Source organism: Cryptosporidium andersoni (genome assembly GCF_001865355.1).
Source record: "Cryptosporidium andersoni isolate 30847 chromosome Unknown contig_22, whole genome shotgun sequence".
In the NCBI taxonomy this organism is placed as follows: Eukaryota; Apicomplexa; class Conoidasida; order Eucoccidiorida; family Cryptosporidiidae; genus Cryptosporidium; species Cryptosporidium andersoni.
Genome location: NW_027122871.1, coordinates 126357 through 150303, shown reverse-complemented (window position 1 = coordinate 150303; position 23947 = coordinate 126357). Strand labels below are relative to the sequence as shown.

General features: G+C 32.2%; 9 protein-coding genes across 9 annotated transcripts; 5 read left to right on the top strand and 4 right to left on the bottom strand.

The window, feature by feature from the left end:
* Positions 1–320: 320 nt before the first annotated feature.
* cand_030040 (uncharacterized protein) lies at positions 321–3575 on the top strand (the record flags this gene model as incomplete). The annotated part of the gene is made up of 1 exon (XM_067213231.1): positions 321–3575. The coding sequence occupies one exon, from the start codon at positions 321–323 to the stop codon at positions 3573–3575; it is 3255 nt and encodes a 1084-aa protein (XP_067067605.1).
* Positions 3576–3672: 97 nt separating this feature from the next.
* On the bottom strand, positions 3673–4441 carry cand_030030 (uncharacterized protein; the record flags this gene model as incomplete). The annotated part of the gene is made up of 3 exons (XM_067213230.1): positions 3673–4116; positions 4180–4260; positions 4322–4441. 3 exons carry the CDS (start codon positions 4439–4441, stop codon positions 3673–3675), a joined length of 645 nt encoding a protein of 214 aa, XP_067067604.1.
* Positions 4442–5116: 675 nt separating this feature from the next.
* cand_030020 (coatomer gamma subunit protein) lies at positions 5117–7849 on the top strand (the record flags this gene model as incomplete). The annotated part of the gene is made up of 1 exon (XM_067213229.1): positions 5117–7849. One exon carries the CDS (start codon positions 5117–5119, stop codon positions 7847–7849), a length of 2733 nt encoding a protein of 910 aa, XP_067067603.1.
* An 85-nt stretch (positions 7850–7934) lies between these two features.
* cand_030010 (NADH dehydrogenase) lies at positions 7935–9689 on the bottom strand (the record flags this gene model as incomplete). The annotated part of the gene is made up of 1 exon (XM_067213228.1): positions 7935–9689. The coding sequence occupies one exon, from the start codon at positions 9687–9689 to the stop codon at positions 7935–7937; it is 1755 nt and encodes a 584-aa protein (XP_067067602.1).
* A 1124-nt stretch (positions 9690–10813) lies between these two features.
* Positions 10814–13282, top strand: cand_030000 (KH domain-containing protein; the record flags this gene model as incomplete). Its single annotated transcript, XM_067213227.1, has 1 exon — positions 10814–13282. One exon carries the CDS (start codon positions 10814–10816, stop codon positions 13280–13282), a length of 2469 nt encoding a protein of 822 aa, XP_067067601.1.
* A 209-nt stretch (positions 13283–13491) lies between these two features.
* cand_029990 (60s ribosomal protein L44) lies at positions 13492–13871 on the bottom strand (the record flags this gene model as incomplete). Its single annotated transcript, XM_067213226.1, has 2 exons — positions 13492–13763; positions 13865–13871. 2 exons carry the CDS (start codon positions 13869–13871, stop codon positions 13492–13494), a joined length of 279 nt encoding a protein of 92 aa, XP_067067600.1.
* Positions 13872–14153: 282 nt separating this feature from the next.
* cand_029980 (uncharacterized protein) lies at positions 14154–15005 on the top strand (the record flags this gene model as incomplete). The annotated part of the gene is made up of 5 exons (XM_067213225.1): positions 14154–14271; positions 14357–14564; positions 14621–14705; positions 14760–14823; positions 14881–15005. 5 exons carry the CDS (start codon positions 14154–14156, stop codon positions 15003–15005), a joined length of 600 nt encoding a protein of 199 aa, XP_067067599.1.
* A 264-nt stretch (positions 15006–15269) lies between these two features.
* On the top strand, positions 15270–19259 carry cand_029970 (structural maintenance of chromosomes protein; the record flags this gene model as incomplete). Its single annotated transcript, XM_067213224.1, has 1 exon — positions 15270–19259. One exon carries the CDS (start codon positions 15270–15272, stop codon positions 19257–19259), a length of 3990 nt encoding a protein of 1329 aa, XP_067067598.1.
* A 59-nt stretch (positions 19260–19318) lies between these two features.
* On the bottom strand, positions 19319–21319 carry cand_029960 (protein kinase domain-containing protein; the record flags this gene model as incomplete). Its single annotated transcript, XM_067213223.1, has 1 exon — positions 19319–21319. One exon carries the CDS (start codon positions 21317–21319, stop codon positions 19319–19321), a length of 2001 nt encoding a protein of 666 aa, XP_067067597.1.
* Between the last annotated feature and the right edge of the window lie 2628 nt (positions 21320–23947).

The window sequence follows — 23947 nt, the reverse complement described above, 5'->3', positions numbered from 1 at the left end:
AAGGTAAACTACGGAGGGACACTTCATTTGCACTGATATTAAGTGAGCTCTCCACATATAATAATAACTTAAAAACCTTATATACAAGTAGTAATAAATATAAAACGATTTATTATAAGAATTTAACTACATATATTTGGGATTATCTGGCATTGGAAGTAACTGAAGTCAATAGCTTTGCAATATTACTAAACTTAGGTAGATGTGGCGCTATTTGCAGTGGGGATTGGTTGGGAGCAGCTACTCTCAAGTAACTGGTCGTCTTAAATTATACTTACCTACATTACATCTGTATAAGGGTTTGTTAACAAGGTATCTAAATGGGGAAAGAAGAGGTAACACTAGATGTCGTTTCATTTGGGAATAGATTACGTTTCTTATTCTCAATATGGGTAGATAGGGATAACCCATTTGCAAGTGTAGGCACTATACTTCCACTACAACAAATTGACTCTCTATTAATCTTATGTGGCAAGGGGTCTGCACAAGATGATGGTAGTATTTATAAGAGTACAACCATTCACTATTGGCTATTTGGCTTTGAATTTTCCGACACATTGTTCTTATTAACACGGACAAAGGAAATAGTGATACTGACTAGCTCAAAGAAAGTGGCCATATTTAAACAGCTAGTAGATGCTGCACCTTCTCACTATCCCAGTATAAAAGTTACATTGATTGAACGTAACAATAATGATGAACCTTTAGAACGTTTAGGGCGAATTTGTATAGATGTGACTGATGGTAACAATATGAACTTGGGAAGAGTTGAAGATATAACCAAGGAAAGAACTCAATTTATATCTCAATGCGAAGAATACTTTAAATCTAATGAACCATTTTCAAGTGCAACAGTAACACTGGTTAATAATGCTTTAAGTTATATACTCTGTTATAAGGACTCGATTGAATTATCACTTTGCAAGAAAGCATCCACTTTATCAGTACAGATGATAAAGAATATAATTTTACAAAGGATTGAAGTAATACTAGATAAAGAATTTCAAGAGACACACCAGAGCATTGGAAAAAGGGCTGAAAAAGCTCTTGATGATACCAATATTTTAAAAACCTGGCAAGCTAAATATGAATTAGATCCTAGTGATGTTGATTTAGTATATGCATTGATACAGAGTGGTCATAATTTTGAACTTAAAGCTGTAGAGAATACAACTGAAAATTTATGTCTGACATCAGGATGCATTTTATTGAGTGTTGGTTCAAAGTACAGAGAATACTGTGCAAATATAACGCGTACATATTTTCTTAATGCTACTGATGAGCAGAAGGAAATATATAATTATACACTAAGTTTAATGGAGTATATTATTTTATTACTAAAACCTAATATACCGTTTCGGAAAATTTACCAAGATGTATTAGATAAAATTACTAATGACAAGGGAGTAGAGATGTCACAGAAATTTGTCAACAATGTTGGTCACTGCATTGGTATTGAATTTCGTGACTCGTTATTAATTATAGGTCCAAAAACACCACTAGATGTGGTAGTACAAAATGGAATGACTTTTAATCTATCGGTTGGTTTCAATAACTTGACTTCAAGTAATATAAAATATGCTGTCTGGATATGTGATACTGTCTATTTATCTACTGATAATACAGTAGAGATTTTAACTCAAAGTTGTAGCAAGCGTCTGGAGCATGTATCATATGAATTGGAGGATATAGAAATTGAACAAACAAAAACTCACATTAAAAAGGAAACTACTCAGCAGATGAATAAGAAAGAGTATTTAGCACATGAGGATGAATATAGCACCAACGATGATGAGAAGAGAACAAATAATTCTAGTAGAAAAAATAAATCTATTAGTAATAATGCAGTATTGCAGGAACGTTTTCGTAAAACAAGAAGTCGTATACTGAATAATGATCATGCTGAAGAACTGAAGGAACTTGAAAATTATCAACGAGAATTAAGAAAGAAAAAACTTGTTGAATTACAAAATAGATTTGGTGAAAAAAAAGAAAAAGATGATAATGATTTATTTAAGTCTACTTCAGATCAAAACTACTATTTTAATTCGAAACTTGTTAGCTATGATTCAGTATTAGGCTACCCAAGAGATCGTAACCTAAATAGAATATATGTTGATTCTGCAAAGGAAAGTATTCTCATTCCAATTTATGGTATGCTTGTTCCTTTCCATGTCAGGTCACTAAAAAATGCAGTATGTACACAAGAAGAAGGTAAAAAATCTCTTATTTTAAGAATTAACTTTGTTCTACCAACTGGACAGCTGCTAGATCAAATGCCCAATTCTCTCAGCTCACCAATTTTTATTAAAGAGCTTATGATACGTTCTGAGGATGGTAGAACTTTGAATTCAATATTTAGAAGTATAAAGGAGTTAATAAAGAGATTTAAACAGAAAGGTAGTTTAGAAGATGAGAAAGCAGAACAAGATTTCTTAAAAAAGCAGCAACCTCTTGAGTTGAATCGTAATAGTCCTAGAATTGTACTTAAAGATATTGGAATTCGTCCAACTCTAGGTCAAGGTAGACGTCAGCATGGTATATTAGAGGCTCATGTAAATGGCTTAAGATTCAATTCTTCTAAGGGTGAAACTATGGATATTTTATACTCAAGTATTAAGCATGCTATATTTCAGCCAGTCGAGAATGATTTGATTGTTTTATTACATTTACATCTACGCTATTCATTATGGTTTGGTAAAAAAAAGACTCAGGATGTTCAGTTTTATATGGAAGTAGGGAGTCAAGCAGATGATTTAGATCAACGTCGTGGTCGCAATATATATGATCCAGATGAAATTCTAGAGGAACAAAGAGAACGTGAAGTTAAAAAAAGATACAATACTGAATTTAAAAGATTTACACAAGGTATTGAAGAATTAAGTAAAAATATGTTTGAAATTGAAATACCTTATAGAGATCTAGGATTTTACGGTGTACCAGGCCGTACCGGAGTTTCAAATGTTCAACTCTATCCAACAGCTTCGTGCTTAGTACATTTGTTAGAATGGCCACCATTTATTCTATCTTTAGATGAGATAGAAATTGTTTCTTTTGAAAGAGTAGAACAGGGACTCCGCAATTTCGATATGATATTTGTATTCAAAGATTACACTAAGGCAGTTAAACGTGTTGACTCTATTCCAATAGAATATCTTGATACAATAAAAAGATGGCTTAATGAAATGGATATTGTCTATTATGAAGGTAGACAAAATCTAAACTGGAATGCCGTATTGAAAACCATTTTAAGTGATATTGAAGACTTTATAGAGAATGGTGGTTTCAGTGGCTTTTTGGGAGAGGAGAGCGAGGTAGAAAATACCAGCGAAGATGACGATGAAGATGAAGAATACTCTGAAACTGAAGAAGATATGGAAGATGATGAAGAAGGTGATTCTGATGAAGATCTTTCGGACTTAGAAGAAGAGAGCTCTGATGACTCATTTAAAGAGTTATCTAGCGATGAAGAGCAAGGCCTTAGTTGGGACGAACTAGAAAGAGAAGCTATTAGAGAAGATAGGAAAAGGCATAGAGAGGAAAATAACAAGGTCAAGGATCGCAGAAGACACTAATATTCAGATTTTTAGTTTATCTAACCTCACACTAAATTTATTATCTTGAAGTTTAATAAGCTACTCATTTCATGCTATTATATCGTATTCTATTACATCACATTGCCTTTCGTACACAATAAAATCTACAATCTATATCTTCTTGATAGAATAAACACTCTTCTAATATTCCCTTCTCACAACTAGTAAGTGTGTTTAAAAATATTCCCATATAATCGGTATTGCCTCTAAATAATGTGACCTGGTTTATAGAACAGTGATTAGAGCATTGAGTAAACAGATACAATTGTTCAAGTCTTGTTTTAAATGCTTCAAGAAGAACCTTCAAAAATATCTCATCTTTAAATATCTTAGATAATTCAATTCCAACTTCAAAGAAATATGGAGATATCTGCGCGAGGTCTATACTACAAGGATCCGTCTTTAGAGCATTCATCATCTTAGGAGATAGGAAATCTGGATAGTTTATATCAATGAATCCACGAGAGTAGAGATCTTTTGCCAACCATAGGGGAAGACTTAAAATTTCTCCAGAATTGACCTTGTAAAAAACATGAAATTTTAGCTATATACTGGTGTAATTTAAATTCAAATATCAGCATACCTCATTGATTCCTTGAGAGTGAAATTCGTTACTTAAAAATCCACATTCTTTTTGAGTAATCAGTAGTCTACAGGGAATACTCTAAAAGATTAAAAGTAAAGTATAAAAATTGTTAATAGTTAACTATTAAATAGAAACGTACCACTTCATTCATTAGAATAAAATCTACATTCCAAAGATAAATAGAAAGAAAGTTGTTCTTTAGCTTCTCCCTATACTCAGTTAACAAATTGTAAATATTATCATCCTCTTCATTCATCATTTTACTATTATTGTTGATTTCCCTTTTTTTACTCTCAACTTTTATTTGTGGGGTTTAGATAGAGAGGGCATTTGGGTTAATTTATTGACTTTCTGTTTGGTGACAATTTCAATAACAATTTTTTTTAAAAAGCCTTCTTTAATGATTAAGAATTTAATTAGCAACTTTTTATATTATACTGATATATTAGTCTTAGTAATATAGGGAATATATACTTCCAATTTATTGTCTTCTACTTGAGTATAAACAATATTTCATAGTGGGCTATTATAATCGAGTATAATATACATGTGGTGAATATCTTTCTACCTATTGTATCTGAGTTATGTTAAATCTGCTGTTCTAAAGTTAGAGACCAAGAAGTAATATAAATTTACTTTTTCCTAAGAACCTCTAACTGCAGTACTAGAATTTAGGGATAGTATTATAATTATCAGGTAAAAAAAGACTGGCATATACTTAAAGGCTATTAAAAAAAAAAAAAAAAGAAAAAAAAAAAAAAGTATGAAAGGTTACTATTTTTGTAGATGTGACTTTGATTTGGTTATTTTAGTAACAGTAAGAGAAAATTAGATGAACTGGCGGTATTTTCTAAAAGAATATGTGAGGGGTTAGAGTTAGGAAGTGGAAATACTTTACATTATTGGCTATTTGTTCTACTAGGAAGCTGATTATATGAGAGCCTTTTTGGATTTGAAAGGTGATGATAAGGGAGCTATTGTAAATCCATTTATTGGAGAGAAGAGTTCTATTTTGCAGGAAACAAGGAATTTTAACCAAGCTCCTTTAAATTCAAAAAAGTGTTGCACAATCCTAACAAAAGTGCTACATATGATCAATAGTTATGAGAAATTAACAGATGTAGAATGGTCAGATCTATTTTTTGGTATAACCCGACTCTTTCAGTCCAATGATGAACAGCTAAGAAGACTATTATATTTGTCTATAAAGAGCTTGAAAGTAAATGAAAGTGAAGCATTTGTTGTAATAAGTTCACTGATTAAGGATATGAATAGTAGTAATGACTGTTATAGAGCAAATTCACTGAGAGTCATAAGTAAGATTGCTGATTATGCAATGATTAATCAAATTGAGAGATATTTGAAATCAGCTATTGTGGATAAAAATTCATTTGTGGCAAGCTGTGCTTTGATCTGCGGCTATAATTTATCTTTTAGAGGATACAGCGAGGTTCCAAGACGTTGGCTTAATGAAATTGGCGAGTGCGTACAGAATCGTGATGGGATGGTACAATATCATGCAATAACTCTACTATTTGAGCTGAGACAGAATGACCGTCTTGCAACTCAAAAAATTGTTGAGATGCTACTTAAATTACCAGTGAAATCAACATATAGTGAATGTCTTATGTTAAGACAAATGATTAATATCTTCTTTATTTTAATAAAAAATGAGCCACTGAGTAATTTGGGGAATAGCGTAGCATGGATACTAGATTGTCTCCATACTACACTTAGGCATAGAGATGAGATTGTTACTTTGGAGGCTGCCTATAGTATTTGTACTATATTACTAAATCTTGAGGACCAAGATAGTTCAAGACTGTCTAGTATGATTGACTTTAATCAACTAACAAATGCACTACAAATGCTGTTGAGCTCTAACAAATCAGTAGCTAGATTTGCAGCTGTAAGAATTCTAAATGAACTAGCTAATATCAAACCGAATATAGTCTTGAAATGCCAACATGATTTGGAACCATTACTAACAGACTCTAATCGTATAATGGCAACATTAATTTTAACAATTTTATTGAAGATAGCACAAGAGGGTAATTTGGAAAGATTAGTTAAACAAATTCCTTCATTTATTTCAGATATAAATGATGGTTGTAAGAAAGATATAATCAAGGCAACTAAAAGTTTAATAATTAAATATCCAAGTAAACACAAAAGTATTCTTACATTCTTGTCATCCAATCTACGTGAAGAAGGTAGTCTAGATTTTAAATCTTATGTAATTGACGTATTCTTTGATATTGCTCTACAGTTACCCAATATATTGGAAAATATATTATATCATGTATGTGAAGTAATTGAAGATTGTGAATATCCCTCAATCACAATTAGAATTCTCGGATTTATTGGAAAATATGCACCAGAAACAGGCAATCCATCTAGATATGTCAGATATATCTATAATCGTCTTATATTAGAGAATTCACCTGTAAGAGCTGCAAGCATTGATTCATTAGTAAGAATTGCTATTTTTTGTCCATACCTGAGTGGTGATATAAAAACATTACTGCAAATATGCACTAATGATAATGATGATGAAGTTAGAGATAGAACCCATGCATATTCTAAGATTATTGATGACTATTGCAATTCTACATCTGATGGAACAGATTCTGATACACACGACTACTTTGAAGATATATCTAATAATGAGGTACTACAAATAGATCATTTGTGTTCATATTTAACTGAGAAGTTACCATCTGAACCTGAAATTGTTGTTAATTTCGATTCAGTTCAAACAGCAATATCGGAAGATATTACATCAAATTACAATAATTCACTTACTGAAACGAAACAACAATCAATGGAATCACTAAGTAATAATACTACTGTAAATGTATCTAATTTGTGTGAAAAATTAGCAACAATAATGATGAGAGAAGATCTAGGCAAGCATATGTTTACATCAATAGCAACTCCATTAACTGAGAATGAAGCCGAATATATTGTGCACCTAAGGAAACATTTCTTTAATGAAGGTAGAATTATTGCTTTAGAGTTTCAGATCGTAAATACTCTAAATGAACAAATACTGAAGGATGTTAGCATAGAATTTGGAGTGATCCCATCTAGTAATATTTCAATTATTGGAACTGTGACAATCCCAATTTTGGAATCCAATCAAATGGGGAGTGTGTATGTTCTGTTGAAGAATCTTCAAGATGAACAAATACCTATTAAAATTAATTCATGGTCTTGTAGATTAAGTTATATATTGTGTGAGTATTGCGACCCTGATAACGGATATAATGATATATTTACAGTAGAACCAATTAATTTCTCCTATAATGACTATATACTCCCAAATGCACTCAGATTTGGGGAATTTAAGAATATGTGGGATGTCTTAGAGACTCATGGTTTTGAGGCTATTGCAAAGTTTGCATTTTCGTATAAGAGTATTTCAAGTGCAATAAATGGCCTGCTAAATCTTGCTAACTCATATGCCTGTGATAATACGGAAGATGTTCGTCCTGAGGCCAAAAGTCATACACTTCTATTTTCAGGATCTTATTTGGGTTCATATCCTTTTTTAGGTATTGCTGTTATTGTTTACAATGTAGAATATGGTTGTCTTGTAAAGATTACCTGTAGATCGAAAGACGAGGCAATTTGTCATAATGTTATCAAGTGCTTTGATGCATAGTGTTTATTAAGGTGAATTTATTTATTTATTGACTTGTTTGTATCCCCTCAATCATTCAATATTAGTCAGATAATCAAGATGTACACTAACTTTTCGGGAAGTATTGAGGAAATTTAAAAGCATAACTTAACCACGCCTTCACTAGAGTATACATTGCACCCCATGAAGGTTCCATAGAAGCATAAATAATTTGCCAAAATAACTTTGTGTGAAGTCCACCAAGCAAACTAAAGTAGGGACTATAAAATGCAATATTGTCGTCATAAATGTAACAAGAAGACCCTCTCCAATTATACAAAAAAGCATCACATCTTTGTTTTTCTGCCTCAGTTAAGTAATTATTGAATATACCAGCTAAATATCTACCTTGCTGCGAGGCACCTTGGGCAGTAGGTGGTGGTGGATGATAAAGTTCATCTACTTTTATAAGGAGATCTCTAAACTCTTCCGCTGTAAGAGGTTTACTGTTTTCTGGTAGATCTTTAACAAATGGTAAATTTACTAATTGTGGAAATTCACTTGATAACATGATGTGACGTAAATAGTCTACAGATGGACCATATGAATGCTTTTGAGCTTCTTGAAAGATACTTTCCCAAGAATTGGACAGTTTTTTTGGAGTAACCAGTGCACAGTCTCCTAAAGCATACACATACTGTAAACCAATCACTCTTAGTTTTTCATCAACATTTATTGCTCGAGGATTTTTTGACTGTTCTGGTATAGTTTCACATATGTGTTTCGTTAGTTCGGAGGGAGACGCACCGCTAGCCCAAACAAATACTCCATAAGGTATATTGTCTTCTGTTTTGTCTTGATATTGTACTTGTACAGAATCTGGCCCTACTTTAAGTAACTTTGTTTTAAGAAGTAGCTTTACTTTAGCCTTGTTTCCTAGAATATGCTTTGCATATTCAGGTATATTATCTCCTGTTGTTGGTAGTAACTTGGGTGACATTTCAATCAGCTTAATAGAAATGAAAGGCTGCAAATGACCATATTTTTTTTCTTTTAGTAAACTTTTAATTAGTTCTGCAAATGCACCGGCAATCTCTACACCAGTAGGTCCTCCACCAGCAACAATGAAACTCAACTTTTTTCTCTTTTGGTCATCCTCTAAAGTATTCCATTCTTTAAACACCTCATCTATTCGTGATAAGACTGCAGCACGTATTTTGAGTGAGTCTTCTACATTTCGTAAGTATAGAGCATACTCCTTAATTCCAGGGATGAAAGTGGCATTAGCACTTCCAACATTAATTACTAAGTAGTCATATGGTAACTTATGAGTGTTTTTAGTGGACTCATCCATATATACTACTTGTTTGTTCTCACCATCAATTTCAATAGCACTACCTAATATATGTTTCATGACCTCATGTTTACCCCTAAATGTAAATGTCTCGACAGGTTCTTCACAAACCCTATTGGGAAGTCTTCCAGAAATTATATGCGTCAACAATGGAGTGAAGTAGAAAGCCTTATGAGGGCTAATTACACAAATATCATGCTTATAGATGTCCAATCTGGGTGCAAAAGCTGCAAATCCCCACCCTGTGCCCAAAATTACCACTTTTTTCCTACTATTTGATTTATTAGTGCTAGGTGGTGATATTATTCCCATTCTAAGTAACGTATCTTTTATACGCCACCTTGCTTTCTCAATAGCATGGTTTCTGAAAAAGTTACATGGTATTGAGGATCTTTCCGAACTATCTGTACATTCAGCATACCTCTTCAAACAGGCAACGCTTGAACTAGATAGCCATCTTAAATGAAATATCATATTTCTTTTAAATTCAGGAGAAATATTAATCAAACCCAAAGTTAATAGCTTCATACTCTGATATTTTAATACAAGTATATGTCTACGCTGTATTGTCGACAAGTATCTCAATCTAACCCGAATATAGTGTTAGATAAATCTTATTGGAAAGAGAATTTTCTGTTTGTTTATCTTGTTTCACTAGTTTGTATGTGCCATACTTCGAGGTTCCCCAACTATTTACTCATAATACGGTACCCAAAGCCCTTATTTTTTAAAAAAAAATATATATTAACCGCCTTTCCATGCATAGTTATACAGAGAAAAGTGTCCAGGCCTTTTACTAAAAATAAAAATTCTAACAAAATATTGATGCAAACCTAAGTGGTGTAGTTTCTTTTGTTTAGTTATCTAGCTGAGATTTAATATTATCAACAATATAAATCGATGTTGTGAAGTAGTTATAACTCATTCAAGTTTAAGGTACATTAGTACTAGTGATTTAATAGTCTAAAGACTACCTAAACAAAAACTTCAAATTTGGATGTTGAGTGTACTATTCACCTGTATACAGATTAAAATTGAATGACTATTAACATAAAAAGTAGCCTTCTTCCTATTCTAATAATTTTAAAGGAAACATTCACAGGATAATGAAATAGATACCACTATTACAGTTACTATATATAACCTTGGGGAATTACCAGCTTAGAGAAGTGCAAAAGTATATTATAAAAGATAGTAAGATTCTGGATTCTATAATATAAACCAACTATATATTCCTACTTGTGAATCATAAATCAAAGCTTAGTGCAACAAATACAATGATAGAAATTTTGCATCCACCCGCCCAAATAATATTACTAAGGATATTATTCCTAGTTTTCTTCTCCACAGAAAGTTACTACCGAGAGGTAAATCGCAGTACCAACTGATTTTACCGCTGGAGGTAACCCCACCAATGAAAATAACTCGACATAGTAGACAATTTACAATAGGTAATATTGGTAAACGCGGGCACTACCTGTTGTGAGATTAGTGAGAGAGAGGGGTGGTAGAAGTCAAGTTTTGTTAGCTGAAGTTGGTGACAACATCAATACAATAAAGAAATAGGCGTAGAGTTTTCGCTTTTAGGTTTTCATTTGATACTACGAGTACGGTAATTTTCCATATTTGGGGTTTTTTTGATTTAAATAATTATGGCTAAGAAAAGACCAAGTCAAGGTAATAAACACACTGGTGGTAGGAGTAAATCTAAATCTAATGCAAATTCTTCTTCTATACAGGTAGAAGATCTAAAACCTACAGTTATAGAGACGGTCATCGAGATTTCGGCAGAAGTCCAAACTCCAGTGGACCTATCTACTCTCTCTGCAACTCAGAAGAAAAATTTGAAAAGAAGACTTAAAAAGAAAAGTATGGAAAATAACTCTATATCAAAGGATCACTTAAATAATAAAGTCAGAAAGCAGTTAAGCAGAAAAGAGAGAGAGGCTATGATCCCTAAGGATCCATTAGAAGCATCTCGTACTTTGTTCTTGTCTAACATTAATGATAAGCTTAGATCCCTGGTCAGATTGTCTACTTTGTCCATGGATGATGTGTTAGATAAGAAAGATGAACAGGAAGCAATACTGAATGAACTTCTAACGGAGTTATCCAATGTCATTTCTATTCAGAGTTCACAAATAAAGAGACCTCCTGCAAAACATCTAAGTTCTACAGCAATATGCGAACAGTTGATGGACTTTGAGAATATCTCCCCAGAAAATGAGAATTATGATGCTGAGTTTCATGAGCATTTGAAAGAACTATTAGTTACTGTGACTCTTTACGAAAATTATCGCACATTTCAAAGTAGTTGTAATGACTTGCGTTCTCGCATTGAACATAGACTAAAAGAGAATCGGACTTTGGCTCAACAAGCAATAGATCACAACAAGCAGAGAAGACTTATTAACAAAGTGAAGCAATTGAAACAAGGGGATACCTTTGATGCTGAAAAAGTAATCACAACTACATTTGAACTTCCAATAAACAGAGGTAATCTTGTAGATGTTCTATTCAATTCAAGTTCTAAATTAGCCAAGACTTATGGAAGAAAGTGTGGCGTACTAATCGAAAAGTCCAATGGGAATTCTATACATATTACGGGGCAACCAGATGATGTTAGGGAATGCTGGAACTGTATAAAATCACTGGATGTAAGTTCTCGTGAGGTTTTGAATCTTGACTCAAAAGTAATTAGAAAATTATTTTCAATTAATGGACCAGTGAATCTTAAGTCTCTACAAAATGATCATAGTGTCATAATAACTAGAGAAGGAGATAATGTCTTAATTTTGGGTTCTTTGGAGGGCACTAAATCGGCTGTGGATGCAATATCCAAAATAAACGATTATTCAAGCAATAGTATAAGTATTAGTGTACCATTAATTATTGCAAAAGCACTACAGTTTAATTTCTTACCTACAGTACGCAATATAGAACGAGAGACTGGTACAAGTGTAAGAATACAATTTGGCTACCAATCGAGAGGGACATCTCCGGCAAATAATACTGTGGCATCTGAAACAGTAGCAGATAGCAAAATAGTTATTTTAGGAAAAGTTGATGGCTGTGAATGTGCGAAAAGTAAACTTTCTCAACTTATAAAAACATTTGTCATTGAAGATATTCAAGCAGATAGTAAAGCTGTTAGGAAATTGTTTAGTCCACCTGGAAAGGATTCTTCAGAAGATGCAAATAGTGGTAGGATATCGAAGACCATTATTGACGAATTCTCACGCTTGAGGGACTCGAATACAATGGGTATTTTGCGCATTGGATCTTCTGTAGTTATGGTTGGGCCAAGTAATGAAGTTAAGGCAGCTAAACCTATATTACTTGATTTGCTAGAAAGAGCAAAGTATCAACCAAGCAGCATAACTATTCATAAAGAACAGTTACGTATTTTAAATCGCACTAAGAGAGGGAAAGTTGAAGAGAATACAGGTGTTGAGATCTCAACAATTAAGAAGCTAGATAATCGTACTGTACAACTTGAGATTTTTGGATCAGAAGAGGAGAAGAGCAAAGCTGAAAAAATTTTAAAGGATATCCTAAATAATGAAGCTTATATGGTTACAATAAGTATAGATGATAGTACATATGAAAAGTTACTTAGTGGACAACGCACATACTTACGAAAATTCATCTCTTCCTTCCCCAATATTCAGATTTTGCCTGGTGATAGGAAGAATAGATCTATAGTTGCTGTCGGCATAAAAGATGAGGTTATTACTTTTAAAGATAAGCTGGAGAAATTCAATGAACAGACAATTCAAGATACATCTAATCAAAAGACTGAGACTATTGATATTCCTCATGGCAAGGTTGGAATGATCATTGGAACGAAGGGGAGTGTTTTGAATGACATCAAAAATAAATCTAACTGTGAACTAATTAACATTCCAAAAAATACAAGTTATGTAATTTTGAAGGGAACTGAAGAACAATGCAGTATAGCAAGAAATCTTATTTATGATATCTTAACGAATTCGCAGTCTAATACAAGTACAACTAGCAACAATGACCTCAAAACTGAGAATATTAGCCTACCCAAAGAAACAATAAAATTTGATGAGAAGTGTTTCCCCACTTTAAGTGGCACTAATTCTATTGCTTAAGGAGATGTGCATACTACAACTGGTATATATAAACTGATATTCTGAATATCCTCTTAGAACATGGTGTTATCAGTTATTGATCCTGTGTAGAATCTAAGTGTACTGGTAGTGAATAGGAAATAAAGCTCTCTGTAATAATATTGTCATTAACGAAGTTATTTAGTGTCTAGTATTCTTAGAACTACTACATCCTGGATATTGATAATAACTTAGTAGACAGGACCACCCTTTCTTTTCCTATCACCACCTAGCTGGAAATGCTTACATCTTTTAATTGCAAGAAAACGCCTTTGCTTACACTTTGTACATTCTAGTCTTAGTACGATTTTCTTAGTAGTCTTGGCTGTCTTCCTTAGCTTTGGCTTTGTTTGGCCACCATAACCCTTCTGTTTCTGATCATAACGGCGACGACCCTGAGATTTAACAGACTCTTTCCCTCTCTTATACTGAGAAACCTTATGAGGTGTATGCTTTCTGCAGTCTGAGCCCTTACAAAAAGTATTTCTCAATTTTGGAATATTCACCTATATTGAGAAAGAATAGTACATAAATTCAATATAAATAAGTACATTTACAAAGAACTTACCATTGTATTTAAAAAAAACAAAAGCTACGGCCTACCTCAAAGTAACAAATTAGTTCAGCTTTTCTTAAATTATGTCTCCTTGGCTTGCGCTAAATATAATTCTATATAATTAAAGTGCAATTATACTGCCGCCTTTTATTTTACCTTGTCTCTAGCAAGGATTAGTTCATTTAAGTTTTAAAATATTCCTTGTCTTCTATAGCGCCATAATTTAGCGGTAATATATTTGCCTGTAAAATAGCACATGGAATGAATCAGATTAGTACAATATTGAAAAAAAAATCCATGCCTCCAAATAATAAACATATACTACCTTCATATTTCGTACTAGTTATAACAGTTTTAAATTTAATTACTGGGCAAACTAATGCCTTGTTTTTCAAGTTACCTCCAAGCTCTACAGGTATGTTAATAGAGACTAACAAACTTTAAACTGCAAATATTCAATTAATGAACAGAATGCATCATCTTTCATGCTAGACTATCAGATCATATCACTGGATCTTATGAAGTTGAGGGGACTGATGGTAGTGTGAGAGTTTATATAGCAGATATCCAATTTGGAGAAAGAAAGCTATTTGATAATATTAAGAAAACTGGTCATTTTAGCATAACTATACCCAGTAGTTCAAATTATGAATTATGTTTTAAAAGTCTGATGGGATCCATAGCACAAACTATAAGTTTTAATTTTAGGTAAATTTACTGAGCATTCTAACTCTGCTTATTTAACTACTTTTCCCCTTTCCTAGGAACCGATCTTTAATCTCCGCCTCAAATCTAATGACAAGTAGTGATTCTAAACGTCTACAAGATTCTATAGAGAAGTTCTATGAGGTAAGTCATATATACAATGTTATCTCCAACTATAATTAGTCATTCTTTTAATAGAAAATATCACTTGCAAGTGAACAACAAAGCTACTCACTTACTAGGAGAGATCACCATATGAAAGGTAGGTTTGGTAACAAATAATACTATGAATTTTAAGTAACTTCCAATTTTTAAATAGCCATTGAGTCCTCTAAGAAGAAAGCTACTTTTTGGAATTGTCTTCAATTAATATTTTCATTTGTAATGGCAGCTATACAAATTTGTTACATGCGTTCCTTCTTTGAAGTAAAATACGTTGTCTAACTATGTCAACATCTTTAAGGAACAATACCTCTTGATATGTGTATATTGTCTTTGTTTCTCTTTCTACTAAGGAATTAATAGTCTGTAGATTCGTTGCTGAGTTCTTTCTTCTAGTGACTGGAGATTTCAATAATTGCATTCTAATAAATAGAAAATTATTCGGACTATTGCAGACCGCCCCGCTATATTTCCCCACATACTTGGATACTTGAAATTTGATATTTACTTTTTATCCAGCTACTTTGTATATAATGATAATGACAGATGGAGATATTAACAAATAATGAAGATTATTTAAGTGAGACAACTGCTAATAGTAGCTCTAGGCTTATGATTCATAAGCTTGAACTAGAGAATTTTAAATCTTATGGTGGGAAAAAAATTATCGGACCCTTTCACAAGTCATTTACTGCTATTATAGGCCCAAATGGGAGTGGTAAAAGCAATGTTATAGATGCAATGCTTTTCGTTTTCGGCAAAAGAGCTCGCCATATGCGTTTGAACAAGGTTTCAGAACTGGTACATAATTCCAAACAATATAGTAATTGTGACAAAACCCGTGTCTCAGTTTACTTTCAAGAGATTATTGATTCTTATGAAGATGAAAAGGGTTACATAATTACTCCAAATTCGGAGTTAATTATAACGAGGGAGGCGTTTCGGTATAACGAACAGACTAAATATTACATAAATGGTAAGTCCTCCTCTTATAGTGAAGTCACAGGTCTCCTTAATAAGAAAGGAACTGATTTAGAACATAACAGATTTCTAATATTGCAAGGTGAAGTTGAGTTGATTGCACAGATGAAACCAAAAGCCTCAAATGTGAATGAAGATGGTCTATTAGAGTATTTGGAAGATGTTATTGGTACAAACAAATTTATCCCCGAAATAGCAAGGTATACCGAAGAATTAGAGCAACTTAATGAACTAAGACAGGAAACACTAAATAGGATGAAGCTAGCTGAAAAGGAACTAATAAATTTAGAAACTCCATATAATGCAGCTATTGAGTTCTTTACTACAGAACGCGAAATTTATATCATGAAACTACTTTTACTAACTCAAAATATAAAACAATACGTTAATAAAGTAGATGAGCTCCGGAAAGAACTTGATACATATATTGATGCAAAAGAGAAGATAGTTACTAGTATAAAAGCCTTAGAAGATGAGAAGGGGACTTTGGAAGGAGAAAGTGAAGCACTAGTAAAAAAAGTTAGACAGAGTCAGGATAAAATTGAGCAGAAAAATAGTGAATTCAAACGTATAATAATGCAGGATGAAGAAGTAAGAATAACTCTTAAACATTCTCGTGATCGACTTTCAAAACAAAAGGAACAATTGGAGAATGAGAAACGAACTATCCCAGAACTTGATAAACGAAGGAAAGAGCTTGAAAGACTTATAGTAGAATGCAAGAAGCAGATACCGATTGAAGAAAAACAACTGGAAATTGAGCAGGATAAGTTAGACAAATTGCAAAGAGATCTCAAGGATAACTTGGAATCTATTAGGAAAAGGAAGGATGATGCTGAAAAAGAACTTGCTCCATTGAAAAGTGAAATCTTGTCTTTGCAGCAAAAATATGATATGTTGCAAACAGATATTGAATTACTTAATGATAAAAAGGAACGAAAGTACGAGAAAGAGAAATTAAACAAAAAGAATCAGGATCACTCCAAAGATAGGCTTGCAAAACTTGATGAAGCTAAACTCTCAGCTTCAAAGAATTTATCTAAGAAACAGGAAACTCTCCAGGCTATAAAAAGAAATAATGAAGAACTGAATGAAAAACTAAAAATTTTGAGTTTTGAAATATCTCAGAAACAAGTTGAACTAGAGGAGGCAAGGAGTGCATATCAGAACACTGAGAGCACTGATAAGACAATTATTTCTAAAATAGCAGCAAGAAACACTAAACACTTGATTTCAGATGAAATAATGCGATATTTCTCAAAAAAAAAGAAAACCAGTATATATGGTAGGCTTAGGGATTTGGGGAGTATAGATAATAAATATCAATTAGCATTGAACTCCTCAACTTCTCAACTTGATAATATTGTGGTTGATTCTACTGAAGATGCACAGGAAGTCGTTGAATTTATTAGGTCTGAAAATTTGGGACGTGTCACATGCATTATATTAGATAAAATATCATTATCAATAAGAAAAAATATGGAAAAAGATACAAAGATACATGAAGGTGCTACTAGGCTAATAGATTTAATTAATGTAAATGATCCCAAATACAAAATTGCATGGTATTATGCTTTACGTGACACTCTGATAGCAGAAAATCTAGATCATGCCAGTAGTATTGCATTTAATGGAAAACAGAGGTGGAGGGTGGTTACCATAAATGGAGAAATTATTGATTCCAGTGGAACATTAACTGGAGGTGGAATAAATACTACATACAAACAAGGAATAAAGTGCAACTTCAAACAAAATCCCAAGGTTATTTCGACATTTGAGGATATCCAAAATTTAGAGAAGCAACTCAGCAAACTTTTGGAAGATCAGAGGCAGGTTAAGAATGAATATAAGAATAAGGAGGAGGAAATGCAAAGTCTTACTAATGAAATAAGTGAAATGAATATCTCTCTGGAAAAAATAATATTGGAATACACTTCGATTTTAGGATACATTGGGCAGTCACAAAAAGATGGAGGTCATGGTGATGAAGAGGAAGAAAGTATAAAGTATGACTTAGAACTTGAGAGACTCATCCCAATGACTATAAAACTTAATGAGCAAATTAATAATATTAGGAATACTGCGAGATGCAAACAAGAAGTAGTTGACCGACTTAATGAAGAAATGAAGAATATTGGTGGTCCCAGGATGAAGAAACAAATAGAAATTGTTGAAAAACTTTCTAAAAGTGTCCAAGATCTCCAAACAGTCCTGAATGGTTATCAAGTTGAAGTTAATATGTCAGAGAAGAAACAGAAAAAGTTGCAACAATCAGTAGAACAGATAAATTCAAAGTGCCAAGATCTAGGAGAAAATATTGAAGATTTGCAAAAGGAGCTGCTTCAGTTAGAAGAAATAGCAGTTAGAGTAATGAAAGAGAAATCTGAAACTGAAGAGGATCTAAAAATATACCAGGAAGATTATAAGGTATTTCAGAATAAAAGTGACCAACTTGATGAACAAATAAAAAATTTGGAAATTGAGAGAATTGACTTTTCTAACAAAATATATGATATCCAACAAGAAATAAATGAAGTTGAATTAACTCAAATAAAGGTATTTCACAAGAGACTTCTGAAATTACGTCAAGATGCATCATCAATACCAGAAATACCAAAGGCAAGAACAGATACTGCGAACAATCAAATTAGTAGTGAAATGTGTAAAGATGAAACTTTTAAATATGACATAGATAACAATAAGGACCAAGATTTAGAATATAAAGATCATCTGAAAGACAAAATACTACGTGAAGACTTAAATGAAGATGAAGTGAGATACTTAATGAAATACATAGATGCACCTTCTATAGAACGCATAAAGTCTAAAATCGATTTTCTAGAGGTACAGTTACAATTATTATATGATAATAGGACAAATAAGAATTCAAATAAGATTCCTCGCCCTTCAGCAGATATATTTATTCAATATTCCAATCAACTAGAAGTACATAGACAACGCAATAGAGAAGTAGAAGAGGCTACGACAGCACGGGATGAATGCAAGAAACAATTAGATGCATTGAAGTTACATCGTCATATGGATTTCATGAACGGTTTTAAGATTATCTCTTCTCAATTAAAAGAAATATACCAAATGATCACACTTGGTGGTGATGCTGAGCTTGAAGTCATTGATAGCACTGATCCCTTTGCCGATGGAATACTATTCTCAGTTCGTCCACCAAAAAAGAGCTGGAGACCCATTCAAAACTTATCCGGAGGAGAGAAGACTTTAAGCTCACTTGCATTGGTATTTGCATTGCATCAGTACAGACCATCACCAATTTATTTTATGGATGAAGTTGATGCAGCATTGGATTTCCGCAATGTTAGTATTATTGCAACTTTTATCAAAGAAAATACTAAAAATGCCCAATTCATAGTTGTATCACTGCGTAATCATATGTTTGAAGTAGCAGATAGGCTTGTTGGCATTTATAAGACATATGATATCACAAAATCAGTAACAATTGATCCAAGTTTATACTTCTTAGGCGATAAACAAGACAAAACACAAACCCTAGCTCCAAACCATATAGAATCAATATATTAGGAGCTTTATCAAATATCTAATATATTTATTTCGATTAAATAAGCTGCTAGGGTGTCAGGTTAAACTGCACCTGTAAGATTTGTCCTTGATGAACATCGCCTCATCATATTCACAGCATCGTCTGCATCTCCGCCCAACAGGATTCTTGAGGGCATACGACGCATTACTTGACAGAATTCATCAAAGTCAATTGTACCATCTCTATTTAGATCTCCCTCCATAAACTCTTCCAACTCTGTCGTTAAATCATCTTCACTTGTTTTTGTTCTATTAGTCTGATAAATAACATTAAGTAGCTCGTTTTTACTTATATGTCCATCACCATCTATGTCAAATACTTTAAAGGCAGCTTTGCATGCACTTTCATGAGCAAGCTGGTATTCCTGTAAACAAATTACAATGAAATCTGTATAAGGAATCATATCTGTGCTTTCAGGATCTATCTCATCCAAAAGTACATCAATTCCAATGGGTGGACGACATCCTGTTTTAGTTATACCATCTATGATTTCCTTCCTACTTAAAAATCCATCATGACTCGTATCAAGTTGAATAAAGGTATTATGTAAATCCAAAATTTCCTTTTCATCCAGATTCTGGGCAATTACTGTGAATGCTATTTTTTTTAAACGAGAAAGACCCTGAAATCTGCGGAAATTAGAAATCACATTATCTAATAATAAGTTCTTGGAAGTTAAACACAATTGCTTTTCAAACCACTCATGTTTGAGTGCCTGAGCAGCAGTAATTCTTTGTTTAGGTGATTTAGTCAGTAGCTGCTTTATTAATGATTCTGCTAAAGGTGAAACATTTATCCACTCACTTTCTGGAAAAGTGAAATGGCCCTCTTTTATTTTTGCCATAACTTCGTAGTCTGATGGTGCGCTAAATGGTGGGTAACCACACAGTAACACATACATCATAACACCTGCTGACCACTCATCACACTCAGGCCCATAGTGTCCTTCTAAAACTTGTGGACTTACATAGTAGGGAGTACCAACTTTAGTTATCATTGCTTCTCCTGGTTTAAATCTAGCTGCTAAACCAAAATCAATGAGCTTTAATGGTGAGTTAGGTTCACTTGTTAAAAACAAAAAGTTTTCTGGCTTTAGATCACGGTGGGCAACATGTAACTTGTGACAGTAGGCTACTGCACTTAATACATCTTTCATTATTCTTGCTGCATCACTTTCAGTAAACATCCTTTCATGAACAACTCTTTCAAATAGCTCCCCTCCTGTACACAATTCCATCACTAGATATATATCATTGTTATCTTCAAATGTTTCATACAATCTAATAATATTAGGATGGTCAAGTGATTTCATAATTTCTATCTCTTGTCTGAACCTATCAACATCCTCAACATAGAACTTCGGAATTTTCTTTGCAGCTCTTTTTATACCTGTTTCTCTGTGAGTTACAATCTTAACTTCACCCCAAGTTCCACGTCCAATAGTATTTTCTAAGATATAATAGTCATTAATATCACCTTTGGTACTTAGAATAAAACGCGATTTGTCAAGTAATCCACGTAATTTCGACCCAGTTCGACTTAAAGATGATACTGAAGATAATGCAGAACCACTTCCGTATGATGCTATTGTACTATACAACATAGTGTCACTTGAAAAATTCCCACTCGGTAAGTAATCTGTACTCCTGTATTCTACAGAAGTATATTCTTCAAATTTTACTGTATTGTTGAAAGTTGTACCCCAGATACACGCTACCACACACCTATACTCTGGATAATGATCATCAATATAGAGGAAACGGTTTCCAGAAAAAGGCTCCCACTTTACTTCACAATTCTTGTTATCATTCTTAATAATGAATTTGTATTCTAGTACACAAGTTCCACGAATTCTTATATCCTCTTTTGTTCTCCAATATGGAAAAGAGAGCTTGTCAGTAACGAGTTTAACTGCTGAGTTTTCGCTCTCTAAATCAGGTACAACTCTCCATTGTCCCAATTGAGTGTGATTTCCAACAATGTAAATGGATTCACCTGGGCTAGTGATATTGCAGGAGCATTCCCATGATATGTATACCATTTTTTACATTTCCCATGTAAGAGTTCCTATTGACTCACTATGGTAACAGTTTTTACTATACAAAAAAAAGCTAACACTACACCGCCTATTATTTTAAGCGGTGTAATTTCTAGACTGCATGTAAGTAGTAATAGTTCACTATAAAAGTTTCCTAAGAATTTTCCGTAAAATTTCTAGTGAGTCGAAGATTAAGTTTAAAACAAACCTATCTAGTTGAGATATCATATATATGTATAGTTGTGAATCTTGTATTCCAGATTCTTGATCTTTTGCAATATATTATTGATCCTATAAAGCTGTATTATTATATTTAAAAGTGACATTAGATGACTTTTAAGCCTAAGTTTAAATTATTTAGCTAATGTGTGAAATTTATGTGTTAACTATATGAACTTTTAGTTTTATATAATATTTTTTAAAAGTATACACAGAATATTCGTATATTCAGCACTCCACAGTTAAATCTCACTAGTTATTTCGGAACTGACTACCAATTCAAACAGCTAACATATTATTTTGAGCTATCCTAGAGTTAAGTATTTAATATGCTTGAAAAAATTCGAAGTTCGTACTAACAATACCGCCAACAAACCACATGTATTACTATTTAAAAGTTAGATATAAACATTTGAAAACTAAGAGATCTTAAAAGAGTATTATCTAGAGAGCAATACTAATTTATGTACCAACTTAAACTTCTAAGCAATATTATTGTATCAAGTATATATGATATTATATCTACTATAAATCAGCAATAATATATTGTTTACAAGTTTAGAATTACTCCTAAAAAGTAATTACTAATACCAGGTTCACTTTATTCCTGAAAAAAAAAAAAGTAGTTAAACTAAAAGTTGTCTCTAACTGCAATTTTTGTGCATTCAGTCATTAGTTTCCAATAGATTTCTACTTTATCTAAAGATGATTCCCTTGCATATTATTTACGCTAAATGTATAATTCTTTTATTTACCTATTCGAGTTAGTAATAGTATTGACAAATAGATAACATCAGAATAATGTAATTGGATATACATCAAATACTATTTGTATCCTAGCTAATATAGCTTTCAAATACTTTTAAAAGTCCATTCAAACGAGAAAAAGTTATTTCAGTTGTAACCATTTACTAATAACAAACGGGTAACAATTTTCTATAAAATGATTGTCCTAAAATCTAGATACGAATAATCTACTGTATTAAAACTACTCTCTGTACTTAAATATGTGAAAGAAAATCGATTATTCAATAATATACAAATGTAAGAGGATAAATTTAGGAAAAAAATAAATCTACTATAGTAAGATATTTAAGGAGTGCATAAAAGTTATCTCGAGTACTAATAAATTTACTTAATACTATTTTGGATATATCAAATTAGTACACCCAGTACTAATATAGAAATATCTTAATAAAACTAAAATAGCACTATGGGTAGACTTCATACTTGATTCACTAAAGATTTCTTCATAACCTACAGATTATTAAAATTGCACAAGACAGAATTTAGTAAAATTGTAACTTTTAAAATGATCTGCATAACTCAGTTTCTTAAGCTCACTGGGAAGTTATCTATAACGGACATTTGCAATAGCTTGGTATTGCTCAAGAAGAGTTAATACCCTATAGTACTCTTTAACTAGTGTCAGAAGCATATTCATAATTACAGTTGTTAAAGTTAATATTGTATTTGATACATTCTACCTCTTTAAAACAATGTTGAATGAATTAGAAGAATAAATAATGATTTTTACTTTGCAAGATTATAGCTACAAAGTCTGGTTGGAATCTATATTATAGGTTTCTTTAATTAAGTAGAAGGAAATACTTTAAAAAATATTTTTTTATCTTTATGTTACTATTTATTACAAACTATTAAAACAACTTTATGAAATATTACATTTAATTTTTTTAAGTAACATCTTGTACTTTTTACTTCACTGTTATAAATTTAGAACTTTTCCAGTTTATAACCTTAGTTTTAATATAATTATTCTGTAAAAAGAAAAAATTGGTATTTTATTTATAGCTAGCTGCTAAATTTATCAAAGTAAATATGCTATTCATGGTATTTAGATATTTAGTTCCTCGTAAATGCTATATTCAGACAATAATATAACATTACATTATCTACTCTAACAAAATGATAAATTTACTTGTGATTTATCTCTAAATCTAACTTTAATAGTGGAAGAAAAAAATTAGTTTATTATTGAATGAGCTAAAGATACAAATAACTAAGTCCAGATATTTTAATTAAGTGGTTGATAAATTATGTTTCACATAGGTGAACAGCTGTCTATAAAGAAGTCTTTTTATTTAAAAGGTGCAAGTTGAATCAAGAAATTTAATAAAGTTAAGAAAGTGTGGAACGTAGTGACCGTAAATATATCTAGCTATAAAATCCAATTGGTGTATTTAACTGTACTTTAAAAAAACTTAAAGTATCCCAAAAGAAGTTTAACACATATGATTAGGGTGTACTAAAACTATTAATATCTTCTTAATAAATATCGGTAATTCTAATAAAAAAAAAATTATCAATACCAAAGCTAAATATTAATGTAGACCAAAAAATAATAGGTATTATAAATTAACAATAGAGAGTATCATCAATACATTCAATAGA